The sequence below is a fragment of the Ambystoma mexicanum genome, chromosome 6q, assembly GCF_040938575.1.
Source record: "Ambystoma mexicanum isolate Mex_15411 chromosome 6q, UKY_AmexF1_1, whole genome shotgun sequence".
NCBI classification, from domain to species: domain Eukaryota; kingdom Metazoa; phylum Chordata; class Amphibia; order Caudata; family Ambystomatidae; genus Ambystoma; species Ambystoma mexicanum.
In genome coordinates, this window is record NC_090937.1 from 1618726001 (window position 1) to 1618744194 (window position 18194).

At 46.3% G+C, this 18194-nt stretch overlaps 1 protein-coding gene across 2 annotated transcripts in view; it reads left to right on the forward strand.

The window, feature by feature from the left end:
- The window catches only part of LOC138516916 (E3 ubiquitin-protein ligase TRIM39-like), a 164456-nt gene extending 154574 nt beyond the window's left edge, over positions 1–9882 (forward strand). Inside the window, exon 6 of one of the 2 annotated variants that reach the window (XM_069632374.1) lies at positions 9104–9882. In XM_069632374.1, the coding sequence (XP_069488475.1) occupies positions 9104–9687 (584 nt within the window). In that variant the 3' untranslated portion in view covers positions 9688–9882. Of the gene's footprint in view, positions 1–3614; positions 3751–9103 lie in introns of those variants that run through there. The other variant, XM_069632375.1, reaches the window with a different exon arrangement.
- Positions 9883–18194: the final 8312 nt, after the last annotated feature.

The window sequence follows — 18194 nt, forward strand, 5'->3', positions numbered from 1 at the left end:
TCTCACATCATAATGTCATCCCGACAGAACTACATTCAAAATTATTTTACTCTTTCTATGAAGTTCCCATCAATGAGGTCAGGCAAATTCTGGCACTGAATGTATACGGTGACCACCTACAACCTGTTAAGGCTCTTAAGGTTTATTAAAAGAGCAGCTACATGAGGTTCGGACAACGTTCCAGAACCAAAGGAGACCGAGACGAGAGGTTGTGGAGGTGCCGTGAGCAACCCGAGAGAGGCCAGCAGAGGACAGAGCGCTGAGAGGCCATGGTACGAAGGGGGCAAAAGGAGCATGGTGAGTGAGCCGTGTCTCCAAGGAGCCAGAAGGGGAAGGCGTGAAAAGCTGCTCTCGGAAAACCAGACCTTTGATGGTTTTTGCTTCCTTGGGCCAGAGCAGTTGCCCAGGAGTGTCGGAGTACTGGCGGGGCGAGCGAGGAGCCCCTGACCTCGGCACAGAAGGCTACGTAAATCTCAACCAGTGAGTTCAAAGCAAAAGGGAAACCTGGTTGATGAGAATGATACAAAGTAATAATTGAAGGACTTTGTAAAGGAGTGAAAGTGCATGAGAAGGAAAATTCAATTAACTATTGTAACAAGAGGCGATGTAATGAATGGCTAAACGTGCAAGTTTGCATGTCCCAAAAAGTTGAAAGAAAGTGAACTGTTTTGCGAGAGAGCTCAGGGGGGAGCTGTATGAAGCCCGAAGAGGATCTAAAAGCAAGACAAGAGTGAGAGAATGCATGCGACACAATAGAAAGGAAATTAAGGTATCAGAGTGGTCACGCACAAGACACACAGGAAGTGCGTATTCGAAAGTCTCTGATGTGAAGAGAAATAATGAGAAATAGAGTGCCAGGGACATGATTAGATTAAAGAGAATGTGTTGGAGTGGTCACGTGTTGGAGAAGTCACGCATAGAACAACATGGTTTGTGTGCATTAATAACTCTTTGACACAAAGAGTGATAGATTGCAAATGGTGATTTGGGTAGGAAAACCCATGTTTAAGAAATTGAACTTTGAAAAGTCTGGTAGAACACCAGAAAACATTGTGAAAGTCAGATAGAAATGTACAGAGGGCTGCTGAGCCTTGGAAAAAGGAAACCCCGGAGAAGCCTGAAAGCAATTTGTTTGAACTGCTTAGATCTATGGAACTGTTTAAATCTATAGAACTTTTGTGATGAACTCTTGCGATGAAACTTGGATGACCTTGAGTTGGGTCAAGCTTGGGGAAGGGAGTTGTGGGACAGCTCGAGAACTGTGGCGAGACCCTGAAAGAAGTTAGCTGAAGAAGCACTGCAGCATTTTCTCTCTTTTACTTGATACAGCCTCTTTTTATTATGGCCAAATTCCCTACACAGTATCTGTCTAGACGTGAGGGCAAGCTTAGGTTAAGACACAGACACCTTTTTGATTTTGATAAACAGAAACTTATATTTGTTTTAGTTTCATGGTTGAGATTACTCCCATATAGTTTAGGGCAAGATGGGAGTTATCCTAACCCCTTTTTCCTTGGTAGAAACTAAAGGAAGGTTTTGATCTGCTAGCCTTGTGTCTGTGTCTAATTCTGAACACCATGCCTTTCCCACGCCTTACTCTTTGGTACCACAGAACAATGCCGGTATCTAGCCACATGCAGTCCCAACCTGAAAACATACCTATTTATGTGTGGTTCATGGTCCTTTTATGCCACAGCCATAACCTTGATGGACTGTCCCCATATCCTCTGACCCCAATCCTCTAAATGGTTTCCTTCAGGTGAAGAGTGTTTATTTGTTTGTTTTGTTTATTTATTTATTGTGCGCACCGGACCCTGAGGTAGCAGGGCGCATTTGACAAGAGGGCTTACAACTTGGTTACAGAAGTTACAATATACAGAGCATAGAAAAAACTAATTTTCTTAGCTCCACAGGGTGAAGGTAGGGTAGTAAAGTACATATACAAAATAGTTACAAAGGTTATAACTGTACGGAGCATGGTAAAAGCGATTCTCTTAGCTCCACGGGTGAAGGTAAGGCAGTAAAGTACATATACAAAATGGTACGCAGACAGCAGGTCATCATATAGCTGATGTTTACAAGATAGCAACTCTTTTTCTGGTACAGTACATGTGGTGGGTGCGTGGGGAGAGTGCGGGTTACATAGCATTCTCAATGGGCCATTTTATTGTGTCCTTTCTGAATTTGTTGAACGTTTGGTCAGATCTGAGACCGTGAGGTAAGGAATTCCACAATTGAGCTGCCCTGACTGGGAAGCTGGACCCTCCAATAGTGGTCAGTTTAAATCTAGGCACTAGAAGGCAGTTGGGACTGACTGTTCTTGTTGGTCTAGTGGAGACTTATCTTTGTTCCACTGACCGCAACCATCATAGCATTTGAGCTGTTTCCTGATACTGGAGCCATCCTTTCCAGGAGCTCTGGTCCTGGGTTCTGGCTCTGGAACTCTTCTGGTGGGGTCCTTCAGGCTGCCCGTTTTCACAGATCCACTTGGACCTGTGCTCTAAGTAGTATTGATTTAAATGTACCGCTATCCAGAGATCCAGTTAAGATTTTTAAGTAGTAGTATTTTACTCCCTATTTTTGAAAGCTGGGAGTAAAATTATTTTTTAGGGAGTAAAAAGTTGAGTCCCATCTCAAATGGGAGTATTTTCTAAATGAGTACAAATATGTTCAACTGTAAAACAGAAATATTGTTGTGAAAAATACTTCTTTGCACCAAGTTATTCATGCACATTACAAGATAAATGTGACCACTTAAATAAATAATTATAGTCGTTTATTACTGTACTATTACATGAACTACTGGTCTAAACACATCCCTGGATCTTTTTGGGTGAAATCTGGAGCACAAGCGCCTATGTGTCCAGTTCCCATTTTTTATTGGGTGTATTTTTACTCAATATTTGCCTATTTTTAGGGAGTAAAAGTGGCTGACAAACCCCTTGTCTGCAGGGCTGCCTATAACTGTGAAGAACGATTGTGTCTAACCCGTTAACCCTATGGTCACACTTTCTACAACTTTGAAAACTCCCTAAAAGTGACACTAACAATAACCAAAGCCTATGTACCTTTTAATGGCCATGGAATCTTTTTAACTTATATATTTTGAGCATCAGCAAATAGAAATGCTACAAAACAAGAGTACAATGGCATATACGTAATCAACTCAACTTGCAACTAAGAACTGACAGCAAACTCCTCCTCCCAACAAAACAACCCCTAAAGGAGAAATCGAGGTGCATTGGGAATGAATATGCGAGGAGAGGAAATCCTAGGATGACTCAAGGATAAGGGGGAGTAAAATTAGGAGGGGGGCAAGTGAACACAACTGTGGCTGGAGGGAACATCCCTTGAAAACACCAGACTCCCCACTCCAAGCTGTAATCGGCCACAGATTCCTTCTCAGTAAATATCTGCCATTAGCCTCAAATGTCAATCACGAGCAGTTTTATGGAATGTGTCCAACCCCGGCTACACACAAAGACATTTCAATAGAACTACTGATATCCGTCAGTCACAAGCCCCAATACGGATTTACTCCAAAAAATATTTAGCTTCTGCTGTGCCAGTAAATATATATTCACTTTCTTTCTATAGCCCTTTTTATTTCACAGAAGACTAAATTGAAGCCTGATCCTGCAACTCGGATAATATTTGGGCCCACCAACATAGACCTACGCTCACGCATAAACTCAGGTCCGGAAGGAAAAGGATTCTGTGCCCGTCTATTTCAGAGGCCGTTTAAACAGCATATTTTTTTCAGAAAACGGTTACGGTCTTTGCTGTCCCGAAGAACTATCACCACGGTAGCACCAACATCTTCCCCTGCTGCTTGTGGGTGCTCTGTTGGGAAGACGGAGCGCTTTCTTGATAAAGATTGGACTTTATTTACAGGGTTTATGCAAATGTGTCTGCCTGGAGCAATGGTCCTTCCCAGCAGTCACCCCCATTACTCCCAAAACAATAGTAGTGACACACCTGTTGCGGTTATGTTCCATGTGAAGCAGATCGAATTATTTATTTTTTCTGATCCGCCTCATTTATGTGAATTTGTAAGGCTCAGGTGGCGAGCGGCTTACATGCCTTGCCCGCTCTCATTTACCACTGGGCCTTACAAATGCAAGTGCATTTGTGCCAGCATGGATTTTCATGTTGCAGCGGAATCTATCCCCAGGCAAAAGCTGTCAGATTCCATAGGAATCGATAGTAAACGTCTCCCGCAATCTACAGGAGGCATTCACATGTTTCTACCATGTAGTGTGACGAGTAAAGGACGAAATCGTCTTGGCTTTACTACTCACTTACCAATTAAATGATGGAAATTAGGGATACTGCACAGAGAGAACCTTTTGCACAAAAGTGCTAATGAGGCAGCCCCATACATTCAATTAACGTGGGTTAAAAATTCGTAGTGGGGGAAAGACCCCAACTATCTGCAAGGTCCATAAGATCAATGGCGTATTTTCATTATTCCACCTCCAGGGCTTGCCTCACGTTGCATGTGGCTTCTCTTGTCTTCCGGTCCACTCTGTGAGAGGTCAGAAATGAAAGCTGGACACAAAGTTGTCAAGTTTCTGGTTATAGACTTTTATTCGAGGGGAAAATGCCTCTATGACCCTATTCTAACGAGGAGATTTCCTACCTAAAAGCCAAAAACTAAGGATCTGTCATTATCAGGATGTCCTGAATCAAAAAGGCATCCTTGTGTCCAAAACGTTCTGTCCTGACCCTCACACTAAAACAAAGTGACTTGCAAAAAGGTGTTCTTGCACTGCCCTATGTTATGCACTCAAAGGCAAAATCATTTTAAGAGACATCTGGTAAATGCATATGCCAATATGGAAATGGACAACATCTGGCAAGCCATATCTAATAACTCAAAATTGGGGATGCATCTAGCAATAGTTATGATATGATATGATATGATAAGGCATTTGTAACGCGCCTATACACAAGTGTTTCAAGGCGCGACGAGGCAGGGAGGGGGGAACAAGGGGAAGACAGACAACGATCCTACTAGGCCAGGTGTCATTCAGACCGCGCAAGTGCAGGGGTAGGGGGAAGGGAAAAAGTGCAAGGGGAAGGGGGAGGGCGGGGGGGAGTGCAGTATAAATAAGTAGAATAGAAATAAAATAATAAATAGGGCCAGCTGGTGGCAAGTGCAAGGTAAGTGCAGACAAGTGCTGGGGGGGGGCTGTAGTGATACAGAGACAGTCCCGCAGTGCAGGGGTTGCCAGGGAGGCAGTGCAAGTGAAGAGTGACTGGGCCCAGGACCGAGGTCGGTGAGAGTGGCCCAGTTGCAGAATCAGTGCAGTTTTGGTGAAGAATTTAGCAGGGGAGAGGGAGAGAGAAAGCAGAAGTGAAGAGGAAGGTTTTGAGGTGCTTCCGGAACCGGAGATGGTTCTCCTCAAGTTTCAGGGAGGCAGGAAGGCTGTTCCAGAGGGAGGCCCCTGCCGCGGAGAGAGATCTACCCCCAGCTCGTTGCTTCGAGAAGCGGCTGACCCTGAGGGAGTTGGAGACGGATGAGCCTAGGGCTCGGGAAGGAAGATATTTAGGAAGAGAGAGTTGAAGGTATTTAGGCCCCAGGCCCCAGAAGGCCTTGTGGACAATGCAGAGGGTTTTGAACTTAATCCTCGCAGCCACTGGGAGCCAGTGTAGAGATTTCAGTCCTGGAGAGATACGGTCCCTGGGCTTGAGGCCAAGGACAAGTCTCGCAGTTCTGTTCTGGATGAGTTGCAGAGGGCGGAGAGTGGAGGCAGGCAGATTAAGATAGAGGCTGTTACAGTAGTCCAGCTTCGAGAGAACCAGGGCTCGGGAGACAGTGAGCTTCTGGGGGAAGGAGAGGAAGGGAAGAATACCTCTGAGGAGGTGCAGCTGGTAATGTGACTTCTTAGAGACATCAGATATATGAGGAGAGAAGGAGAGTGTGGAGTCGAAGATGACCCCGAGGTTTTTTGCCTTGCAGGTAGGAGCAGGAAGAGGGCCAAGAGAGGCCGGCCAGAGAGCTGCAGGGAAGGAGGGAGTGGGTGTGCCGATGAGTAGGATCTCAGTCTTACTAGCATTAAGGCAGAGGTCATTGGCAGCACACCATTCCTGGATAGCAGACATACAGTCAGAGATGAGAGAGGGAGAGGAGGAGGCCGAGGGTAGCCTGAAAATGAGCTGGGTATCGTCCGCATAGCACTGAAAGTTGGGGCAGAGGGCGGCGATGCGGTGGGCAAGGAGTGCCAGATACTGGTTGAACAGCCAGGGAGAGAGATTAGATCCCTGGGGAACGCCACAGGTGGAGAAAAAGATGTCGGAGAGGAAGGACCCAAGTTGGACCTGGGAGGGTCGATTGGAAAGGAAAGAGGTCAGCCACGCTAGAGGCTGACCAGTGATACCCAGGTTATCACGGAGACGGTTGAGCAGGATGGCATGGTTGACAGTGTCAAAGGCAGAAGAGAGAACGAGCAGAATGAGAACACACGGAGTGTTGGAGTCGAGGTTCAAGAGCAGGTCCTCACGGATGTTCAGGAGAGCAGTTTCCGTGCTTCTGGCCACTCTGAAGCCAGATTGATGGTCATGGAGACTATCAACAGCTTCAGCATGGAGGTTAAGCTGGGAGATGGCCAGTTTCTCCAGGAGCTTGCCCAGGAAGGGAGTGATAGTTAGCCGGACAGGAGGGGTCGGCAGAGGGTTTCTTAAGGAGAGGGTGCACAAGGGAGTGCTTGAGGGGGGGTGGGAAGACTCCAGAGGCGAAGGAGTGGTTGCAAAAGTCAGCCAGGGCAGGAGCCAGGGAGTCAATGTGGTCCTTGATAGTTTTGGAGGAACAGGGGTGAATCTGTTTAGACGAGACTTTCATAGATCGGACTTGTCTGGAAACCTCGTCAGCAGAAAAAAGGGGAAAGGCAGAGAAGGAGGGAGGAGGGGTGGCTGCAGAAGGGCCAGAGGAAGAGCAGGGAAGAGAGGGGGGGAGGTGATAGGAGGAGAGTGAGGACAGGATGTCCTGAGTTTTAGAGATGAAGTGGGAGGCCAGTGCAGTGCAGAGGGCCTGGGAGGGGACAGGAGAGGTAGAGACTGCAGCAGGGTTGGCAAGCTCCTTGCAGATTTTAAAGAGTTCTGCCGAGTTGTTAGATGCCGCAGAGATGCGGGCTTGGATAAGGGCTCTCTTCTTGGTGAGAACAGAGAGACGGTATTGCCTTTGGAGCAGGCGGCAGGCCAGTTTGTCAGAGGATGAACATGAAGCACGCCATTTCCTCTCTGCCACCCTGCACTTGCGTTTTAGGGTGACGAGATCCGAATCATACCAGGAGTTACATTTGGCATTGGGCTTCAGGTGGATTTTCATGACAGGGGCAAGGATATCAAGAGTATCAGATTTAGCAGAGTGGAGCAAGGAGAGGGCTGTGTCAGGGTGGGAGTCAGCCGAAAGGGGAGGGGGGGGGCGAGAAGGTGGCAGGAAAAGCCGCAACTGACACGCGCTTCATGGGTCGGATGACCGAGAGTTCAATTCTTGAATTCATTATTCCCCAAAAAACAACTGCAATAATGGGAATCTTAAATGCAGGGTATTGAATCGATGTTATTTGTAATCTCAATGGCTTTGCTCTCAGCCAGATCAAACTTGCATTCTAATTTGATTATTTTGATTATTTTGCCTAATGTGTAGAAGGTGACAGATAATTTTATTGACAGTGTTCAAATTTGATGTCTTTGTCTTAATGTTTTTGATTAGTTGTATATATTTTTTTAGTTGTCAAAACTGTATATTTGACAGGATAATTGTATTATCCATACCAAATAAAAAATAAATAAAAAAAGGTGTTCTTAAATAAAAGTACAATAGCTCCAATGTAAATGTTCTTAAAAATGGAAAAGATCTTAAATCCCCCGGATCCTTCATGGGTATCACAAATTTCTCTGGAACTAACAGTTATTTATGCCTTCTTTGGCCCACAACAATCCTGTTAGAAGAACACTGTTAAATCTTGTAGGTTCTCCTGTAACAAAAGTTCCTTCTTTTAACACAAGTTAATTCTTTGTTTAATAAACACTGCTTCTGATTGACACTCAGCTCCTGCATGCTGGCTTCTCTTCGACTGCCGGAAAGGACAACGCTGCTTCTCTTGGCTGCCAGATGCCCAGGGACCCTATCGCGGTTCCTGTCATCTCCACGGCATGCCTCGCTCTCACCATGTTTCTTTCCTTTCTGCCGGCGAACCCCTTCACTTCGCCACACTGGCTCGTGCCTCCAGCTACCGCACACCGGCTTGTTCCTCCAGCCTCCATCCGACTTCCCTAGAGATGTTACATCTTCTCCTGCGCTCTTTCTCTCAGTTCGGTGACCATTCTTAAAGATCCAGCGAACCAGCTTTCATCCAGTGACTAGCACATTCACAATGCTTGCTGCTCTGCATGCATTCCTTCATCCTCCTAGTCCCAGTACCTGGATGGTTGTGGGTAGTGAAGTCCATTGATATTAACTGAGGATTAAGATGGTTGTGGGAATTAAAGTCCATTGATGGTTTCTGATGTATAATTCTTGAAGGGTCTTTCTTAAGGAGTCCACATGAAGAGTCTGTTCTACATGAAAGAAAACTCAAACTTAAAGAGGTGCTTTTACTGTTCAGGTGATGGATGGGAGTTTGGCCTAAATGGTGTCAGGAAAAGGTTTCTTTACTTTACTTAAATTGGGGAAACGATTTATGGCAATAGGCCATTAGGGTATTTGGTAACAGGGAGGTTTCCACGTGGAGAAATGGGGGATTCCATGTCTTATCCAATGAAGCCATGACATCTCCCTGGTGGCTGTCTTCTCCCATGTGATCCTCCCTCATATTGCCGCCCCCAGGGTCAGAAACAGGGAGTGGCTGGCGTCCTCTGGCCACATGCGAGGAGGCTACCGCTGGAGAATACGCAATGACTCCATTGGATTCATCACAACCCCTACTGGTCTCTCAAATGTGACTATGCCAAATTTTGTATCAGTGCATCAGCAAATAAGGTGCAGGGCTCAACACCTGGGGTGCAGATCACAAAAGCACATGTTGAGTGCATATTGGAAAACCCCTTGAGTAGTTTTACACACATTAAATCTCTCTGGTCTCTCCTCTCTCTGCAGCATTGGTGACTCTGGATCCAGACACAGCTTATCGATCTCTGACCGTGACTGAGCATGGGCGACGTGTTACTCGGACTCTGGATCCAGACACAGTTATTCTAGATCTGACCTTGACTGAGGATGGGCAATATGTTACTCGGACAAGTACAAGTACAAGGATGTCCCTGCCGGAAAACCCCAAGAGGTTCACCTTACGGGCCTGTGTGCTGGGGAGAACAGGGTTCAACTCGGGCAGGCATTACTGGGAGCTGCACCTGCTGAAAGATGGTCCGTGGTGTGTAGGGGTGGCACAAGAGTGTGTGAGTAGGAATGGATCGCTCTCAGAATCGCCTGAGAGAGGAGTCTGGGCTTTGGAGCGGAAAACAAATGGTCAGTACGAGGCTCTGACCTCTCCTCGCTTCCCTCTGTCTCCTCAACAGTGCCCCGTGAGGCTGGGGCTCTATCTGGACTATGAGGGCAGGCGGCTTTCATTCTACAACGCTGACACCATGGAGCATTTCTATACTTTCACCAACGCAGCCTTCAATACAAGGGTGTACCCTTACTTCTTGGTTGGGCTGCAGACAAACTTAAGGCTGGTGTAAAAATGCCTTAATCTGCAGTAAAAGCAAACTTGAGCTAATTTGCACAAGTTACTTAAGTACTTGAGTGAGGCTATGGTCTAATAACCCGTTAAACAATAACCCAATATAGCAATAAAGCGGTTTAAATAAAGAATGTAAGTAATAATTAAGAAAATGAAGTTAAATAAAGTCGTCAGTCTTTAATATTAAACAGAAGTGTAATTCTCAAGCGTTTTTGAAAAAGAATATCTGTTGAAAACAGATCTGTAAAAACTTTGGAACACCAGAGCAAGTATAAACTGTGTAGAAATCAGCCTGGTGAAATAGTGTGGTTTTACTATGAAAACATGGGAAATCAGCCTGGTGAAATAGTGTGGTTTTACTATGAAAACATGGGAAATCAGCCTGGTGAAATAGTGTGGTTTTACTATGAAAACATGGGAAATCAGCCTGGTGAAATAGTGTGGTTTTACTATGAAAACATGGGAAATCAGCCTGGTGAAATAGTGTGGTTTTACTATGAAAACATGGGAAACCGCCACACAATTCCCCCCCTTAAATTGACATTAACAGGTGATTTTATAGTTGTCTCACTGAGTGCTTCTTTTAAACTGTTCAGTTTAGCCCCCTCCTCCTCACCAGCTCCTTCTTTATGAGTTTGTTTTGTCTTGCGTCCTTATGCCTATGGGTTCACGGCTGCGCTATATAAATGTTGTAAACTAAACTAATCCAGTCTCAATGCCTCTGATCCTTACATATTTTCCTGTGCTATGTACTGTGAACTATGACCCTTGAAATCCCTTAATTCAAGCAGCATGGTTTTTAGAAAATCGTGCCAGGTTAAAATTCCACTCTGTATCTACTGACTTCCTGTTAAGTGAGTGTTATTTTCAATGGGTTCATTTTAGGGTGGGTTATTATTCTTTCCTTAGTCTAATTGTGTACGACTTAAGTTTGTGCTAATTGGCCTATTGAAAAGTAAAAAATAATACTCTAAAGTGCAATACACCATTAGAATCAGGAACTTCGGTGTGATTTTCACAGATATGTTATTCACTTTAAACATGTTTTTATTACGAACACACTCTAAAATGATCTTACAACCAAACAAATAAACAGCATTATACTTTAAAAATCAACTTTTTTTAGAATATAAGTATTCATACATAAAATTTAAGCTTGCATTATATTTATCAGCTTATAAGATGTTTTTAATTTCTGTGATAAAGGATGTATGAGGGGCGGGTGTTTCTAGATGGAGGGAGAGGTGGAAGACGGGGTGACAGTCTTATGTTTGCAGTCTTAATGTTTGTTGAGGGAGTTGTCGAATACATTGGTAGTGCTTACCCTAAAGCTATTGTATGATTGCTATTAATGTGAAAACTAAGCTCATAATTGTGCTCTCTTGTTTTAGAGGAGGGAGGAGTTAAAACCTCCGTGTGTGTAAAATAACTCTGCAGGTTTCAGGGGCCAGCTTAGTAGGTAAACGGAAGAGTGAGCAGCGGTGTCCGGTGCATAATCTCCCACTATGCACCATCCATGTGCGCCATACAGAGCGATCCACTTACCTGCTGCAGGGTCAAAGACGCTCATATGGAGGACTGGAGGTACTAAGGGGACTAAGGGAGCACAGAATATAGGATGTCATTAGGGCATCCAAGCAGATGTTCTCTTTCTGAACTCTCGAGGGCTAAGCGGAGGCCAAACCCAGGGAGGGAGAGCTCTCAACTGCAACATTCTGCGCTATGGTTAGATAGTCACGTGTATACATGTTGCCCACCTCACCTTTTATTGTAGCTTCTCAATATTGCCTGCATGAGCAACAAGCCAAATCCAGTCTGAGAGCAATCATACATTCATTGACATTGCAGACCGCACAGCACCCGCCAGCCAACAAATCAGCCTGCTAAATATCATGTTACAAGATCAGTCATCATTGCCTCAAATCTGTAATTTCCATACAATAGCAAGCATATCTTGCAATGTTCTTCTCATGTAATGCAAAGTGCTGTTAATTATGTACATCCAGATTCATGTCTGTGGAACTCCCAGACAACCTAAAGAGCTTGGAGACCATGACATTCTCTTAGGCACTACACAAACATAACGTAACATTAGAAGATGATCCAGAGTGCTGGGGAAAAGAGAAGGATGGTATAAAAATAAATAATGGGTATGTGCATGCATGCATGCATGTTGTGCAAACATGCGTCTGTATGCGTATGCATATGCAAGAAAGAGGGGGGCATCATGACATTGTTTTGAACAAATGCAATCATGACATATAGTGGGCATCTTTCTTCATAGCAACATGTTTACAAAGCAATCCTGGCATATATTGGTCACTGGCTACATAACAAAGTATTTACAGGGAACGTCTGCCATAGATTGGTTACTGGCTATGACAACCTGTTTTATAGGCAACAGTGGTATAAATTGGACATAGTTAGCATGAAAATGTATTTTTATAGTGTGATACTAGCATGTATTGGTTAGCATTAACATATGGTTTTATAGTGGCATTCTGCTTGCATATCTTGGCCACATCGAGCATGAACATGTTGAAAGTGGCAATGTATTGGCATATATCAAACAGCGACAGCATGGCAATGATCTTACAGTGGTATACATCAGCCGGTCAGCATTAAAATACTGGTACAGTGGCGACGTTGGCATATATGGTACTCGGGCAGCATGTTCTACTGACACAATATTAGCCTATTTGTGGCGCACTTGCAGCATGAACATGTGTTTTACAGGGCAGTGCTGACATATTTTGCTGATACAGGCTTCATGTTTCATCTTTTGACAGAGCCAGCATGAACATATGTCGGATAACGCTCGTCTGTATTATACGTGCCCTGGAATATATTGGTGTTTTTCATGTGGTCCCCTACAGAACACTCTACATCACCCCACCACCATCAACCTAAAATGTTCATTATTTAAACATCAGGTCATCCGTCCATCACCCTTACGGGGCATAAATTAGTTTTAAAAAATTGATTTATGGAGTTTATTTACCTGCTTAGAAAACAAACATATTTTAGCAGAAAGGTATGTGCTAATATTTTAAATGTCACCAGATGTTCCTCATATACAAGTGTTGGGCTGGCCAGGAAAGGTCCCAATGAGAAAGAGGGGTTCACATTGCGCTTGCCATATTGGTGACCAGAGGAGCGGCAACGTTGGCGGATATGTTGCAAAGTTATATTTATCCAGCGTAGTTAATGAGCATGGGATATGTGTTACTTTAAGTGTTACTTTGTGTTTAAGTTGATACATTTAAGATTTGCATGCCCACAGCAAGATTAATGTCAAAATCACCAATGAAATATAAATACAATCTGGGTATGGTGTGCCACGAAGCGACTAGAAGCTGAGCAACGAGGAGTTTCATAAATGCGCATGTCTTAGGCGGAAACCTGTGCAGTTCCCTCTGGGACCACTGCAAAAGATTTAGGACTACAGGTGTTTGGCAGTAACCCCACTTGGTAGCAGTCTGTACCACACATATTCACTTGGTAGCTGTGGCTGAGCAGTCAGACTTCCCTCAAGAAGAGGTAAGCAGTATGTGGAGTATACAAAATAGGGCAATTCTTCCCAGCAAGACAAGCAAACACGCAACAAGGCTTAGTGTAAAGATATTAAGGTATTTATTTATAACGGAACATGTATGGAAAACACTATGGCACTATCACGGCAAACACTTCAATCACAATTACCCTACGAAGAAGAAACGATCAATCCCTCTAACAATATTTCGACAAGTCTAGGTTCTACAAGCATCACTTATTTGCAGACAGAGGTGTATGCCTCAACCTAGATGGCACTCTAATATTAGTTAGGACGGGAGAGAAAAATAAGCAGGTTACGAAATCAACACAGTTCAATACGTCACAGAAAAAATGCAAGGCAAGAAGGCAAGAACCACAATAGATCATAAAGTTCAGAGGCCAGGCCCACTCGGAGAGAGGCAAGGCGATATGTCCCAGAAAGTCTCTAGGGGAAATGCGTTTGAGTCTTTGTAGCAAATTGTTATCGGCAGATTGAACCAGTTCAGAACAATACGTGAGAAAGCTTGGAGGCGACCCAACGGAAAGGAGAGGATTAAGACACCTCACTCGAACCGATCGAAAGGGAAGCCAGGCGGACACGGTACCGTGTTTGTGGAGAGACAGCTCCGGCGGGGGCAGTTGTTCTTGGTGGTGGATGCACGTCGGGTCTTTGCCAAGAGTAGAGATGATCTCGTCGTCGAAGAAAAGTGAAGTCCGGTGCACCACCAGGGAAGAGACCAGCCGCGGAGTGCTCCGTCACAAGGCACCACCTTTTGGTCGCGGTACAGGGGTAGTGGCTATCCGGTTGCCGAGGTGCTCTGCACAGGCAATTCGACCACTGCGTCCTGAGGCGAAGAAAAAGCAAAGGGGACTGGTTGTTCCCACCAGTCAGGGGAAGAGACTCTCCGGCAGGGAGATCTCCTCTGTCGTCGGGAAGTGGTGAGTCGGGATCCGCAGGGCTCCACCGGAGGTGTCGTCGTGCAGGTCGGCACAGTGTTACCCGCGTCGGATTCTTAGGTCCTGTGGCGACTTCTGAAGATCCAGTCCCAAAAGCCCTGCTTTTATGCAGAAAACCCCCATTCATTCAGCCTAGCTGTTAATCAACACATGCTAAGTGGTGAGCGGGGAGGCTCACCACTTGGGCCAATCACACCAGAGTGCGACCGGAGTTGGCAAGGCAACTCGGTCCAGGGTGCCTAAACCCCCTCCCACACCCCTGTGGTAACCCAGACAGAATGGCACCACTTTGGAAGGTCTCTGTACAGAGGCCTGCCAAAAGTGGAACAAAGGGCTCAGCCTTTGGTTTAGGAGTCACAGAGACGAACACAGACGCCATTTTAAAAACCGAGTTCTGGCAGAAAATACCATCCGATAAACTTATTTAAGATAAGTAGACCGGTGGTACATTAGAAATTAACGAGGAAAAGTATCAATCTCTAACAATGGGACGAATCCCATAGGGTTATGTTCGGGGTCGAACATAACAAGTAGTTTCCACTGCCACCAGCCAAAACTCGACGAGGGGGGACGGGACAGTGCCCCCTCGAGTAACAGATCCAGGAGTAATCGAATTACCCCTACTAGTACGTCCACAATAAGATGGTTTGTACTAGCTCTGTTAGTAAATTTAGGTCTAGTAAAGCCAATGGTGACTTTACATGCCCGGGGAGACAGTAGTCAGTCCCCGGGTTTGGAGTCTATGGTGGAGGTCCGCTAGGACGCCCCAGTGTTACGGCACGTAGGGTGCGGTATAACACACATAGAAAAACATATGAGACCCTATGGAGTAAAAGACCCCATAGCCCATATAACACATTGATATTCAAAGGAATTACACACATTCATGTCCAGGAGTGGGAGGAAAAGTCTCACTCTTGGCAGGATGGAAAAAAACAACTCTAGAAATCCAGCAAAGCTGCTGGGGGACTCACTAGGTTAGGAAATTCAGCCTAAACAGAGAATTCTCCCTAACAGCATGCGATAAAGGAGATATGTCATGAAGGAACCACTGTGAGGAGGACGCAGTATTTTTAAAACATACATGCACCTACATACATGGGGTCGCGGGATATATGTTGAGGACAGTTTGGGGTACATGTGGAATGTACACATCTGTAAGCTATGTGTTTTTCATAGTTTGGCCAGACCCTGCAGCCAGGGCTTTGCACAGTGAACTCTGTGTGACTGGGAAAACTGTTTTTGCAGGGTTTGGAGGTTGAAGAAAAGGTCGTGAGTATCTGCGACATTAAGCAGATGGTCAGCCAACAGGCCGGCCCAGGGTTTTTATGACTCTTGACGCTATCAGCCCTCCCACTCCACGGCGCAAGAATAATACAGAGGTCGGTCCCAGGCTTTCATGGGAGGCTTGCAGCGCCATCAACCAAACAGGCCTAGCTTGGCCCAGGGCCCGGCCTCCCACTTCCGCACCCCAGTGGGAGGCCGTCTGTCAAATTTCATCAATGCCTGGAAGAACATCACCACAGACGAATGTGTGCTGGACATTCTGCATCAAGAACGCTCACCTGTAACAAGGAAGGAACAACACTGCCCAGCTGCTCCGGGAGGTGCAAGCCATTCAAGCAAAGGGTGCAATAGAATCTGTCCCACTGCGACTCCTGGGCTCATACTCCAGATACTTTGTAGTCCAAAAGAAGTCAGGGGGTTGGCACCCAATCCTAGACGTACGATGACTCAACAAATGCTAAAATCCCAAAAGTTCAGGATGGTCACGTTGCAGCAAGTGCTGGACCGACTGGAGGAAGGGTATTTCATGACAACTCTGGATCTGGAAGATGCCTACTTGCACATCCCCATTCACCCAAAACATCAGGAATTCCTATGCTTCGTAGTTCTGGGGCGTCACTATAAGTTCAAGGCGCTACCCTTTGGCCTGAAGTCAGCGTCAAGGGTATTCACGATGTGCTTGACCCTGGTTGCGGCGCATCTACGTCTCAAAGGCATACACGTCTACCTGTACCTGGTGAACTGGCTCATCCGGGCACGTTCCCGGAGCATAGCAACGCAACACACAGTGGAGACCATATGCCTGCTAACGTAGCTTGGATTCTCTATCAATTATCTGAAATCCTACATAACACCATCGCTGGATGTTCTGTTTCTGGGGGCACGTCTCAACACAGTGGCATCTCTAGCTTTCCCCTCAGAGAAGCGGGTGCTGCCCATCCTGGGGAAGGTGCATCGTCTATTCACCATCAGAGGAGCAATCATCCAAGCAACAAAATCACTGCTGGGCATGATGTCTTCCTGCATACAGCTGATCCCGTTCTGCAAGCTGCAGGTGATGCCGCTCCAGGAGTTTCTGGACTGCAGGTGGCACCAGGCCACGGCAATTGGCCAGACAATATGACGCTCAACCTGGAGTTCAGGCAATGCAGCCAATGGTGGGGACTACGCTCGCACCTTATTCACAGTTCCCCATTCTGTACCCCTCCCTTTCAGGCAACAGTCACTACGGGTGCCTCGTTAGACATATGGGGGCCCACACCGGACAGTCCCACACCAGTGGCCATCGGCTGCCGGGGAAGAGTCTGCACTTCAATGTGCTGGAGCTTTGGGCTGTCTTCTGGGCCATCAAGTCGTTCTTGCCTCTGCTGAAGGGTCTACTGGTGAGGATTTTCACAGGTGACAACACCACGATGTTCTACATCTGGAACAGGGCGGGATCCGATCCACTGCTCTGTCTTTGGAAGAGTAGACCCTATGGCACTGGGCACTCCTTCAGAACATGTTCCTCGTACCCTTTCACCTGGCAGGTATAAAGAACACCATAGCGGATGCCCTCAGCAGGGTACTTTGGTCCGATCACGAATGGGAGATCCAGCAGGACCAAGTAGCACTCCTCTTCTGCCAATGGGGGTATCCACAAATCGATCTGTTTGCCACGGCAGCAAACTCCAAATGCAAGCATTTTGCCAGCAGGTTTCCTCAACCAGGGAGCTTGGTGGACGCTTTCTCACTCAGATGGGAGGGTCAATTCCTGTATGCCTTTCTGCTGATTCCTCTCCTGCTACGTGTCATCAACACAATGAAGCGGTGCCACTGCAAAATTATACACATTGCCCCAGCGTGGCCCCACTAGATATGGTACCCGGACCTGCTCCGTCTATCAGTGGCACCGGCCATCAGACTGCCTCCTCTTCCCGACCTGCCCCCAGGGAAGGTGGGACCATCCTGCATCACAATCCAGCGTCCCTGAACCTCACAGCCTGGCTACTGCAGCCTTAGAGTTTGGCCACTAAAATCTTCCGGTGGAATGTAAAGCTGTTCTTGCCAAGGCCAGCGCACCCTTTACTCTATCGTGCTACAGTCACAAATGGAACACTTCACAGTGTGGTGCAGGACTCGGGACATCACGCCGTTGCGTGTCACTGCTCCTCAGCTCTTGTCGTACCTGCAAGTCCCGTTAGGCCCACACCGCCATCAAGGTACATCTAGCAGCGATTTCACGATACACCCGTTCGCATATAAGGCCATACTTATGGTCACACAGACTGGTCAAGGAATTCCTGAAGGGTCTCTTGAGGTCTTTCCCTCCAGTAAAAGCTCTGCGCCCATCGTGGGAACTCAATATTGTCCTCACCAAGCTCATGGGACCTCCATTTGAGCCCTTACATCGTGCTCCTCTCAAGTTTCTTTCTTGGAAAGCTGCGTTCCTGGTAGCGATCGCTTCAGCCAGGCAAATTGTAGAGATTCACGCTCGCTCCTGCAAAGCCCCCTTCTTATTGCAGCCTAATACAGTGGTGCACTGCACTCAAGTTCTGTCTGAGTTTCACCTTAACAAGCCTGTGGTACTGCCAGGCTTCTTCCTGAATCCTGTTTCGGCTGCTGAATGGTCAATGCATACGCTGGACGTTGCTTGTGCCTTTGAAGTTCTATGTGTCCTGCTGGAAGGATTTCCGTAAGACTTCTCAGCTCTTTGTGAACTTTGGTTCTGTTAATCGGGGGAAGGCC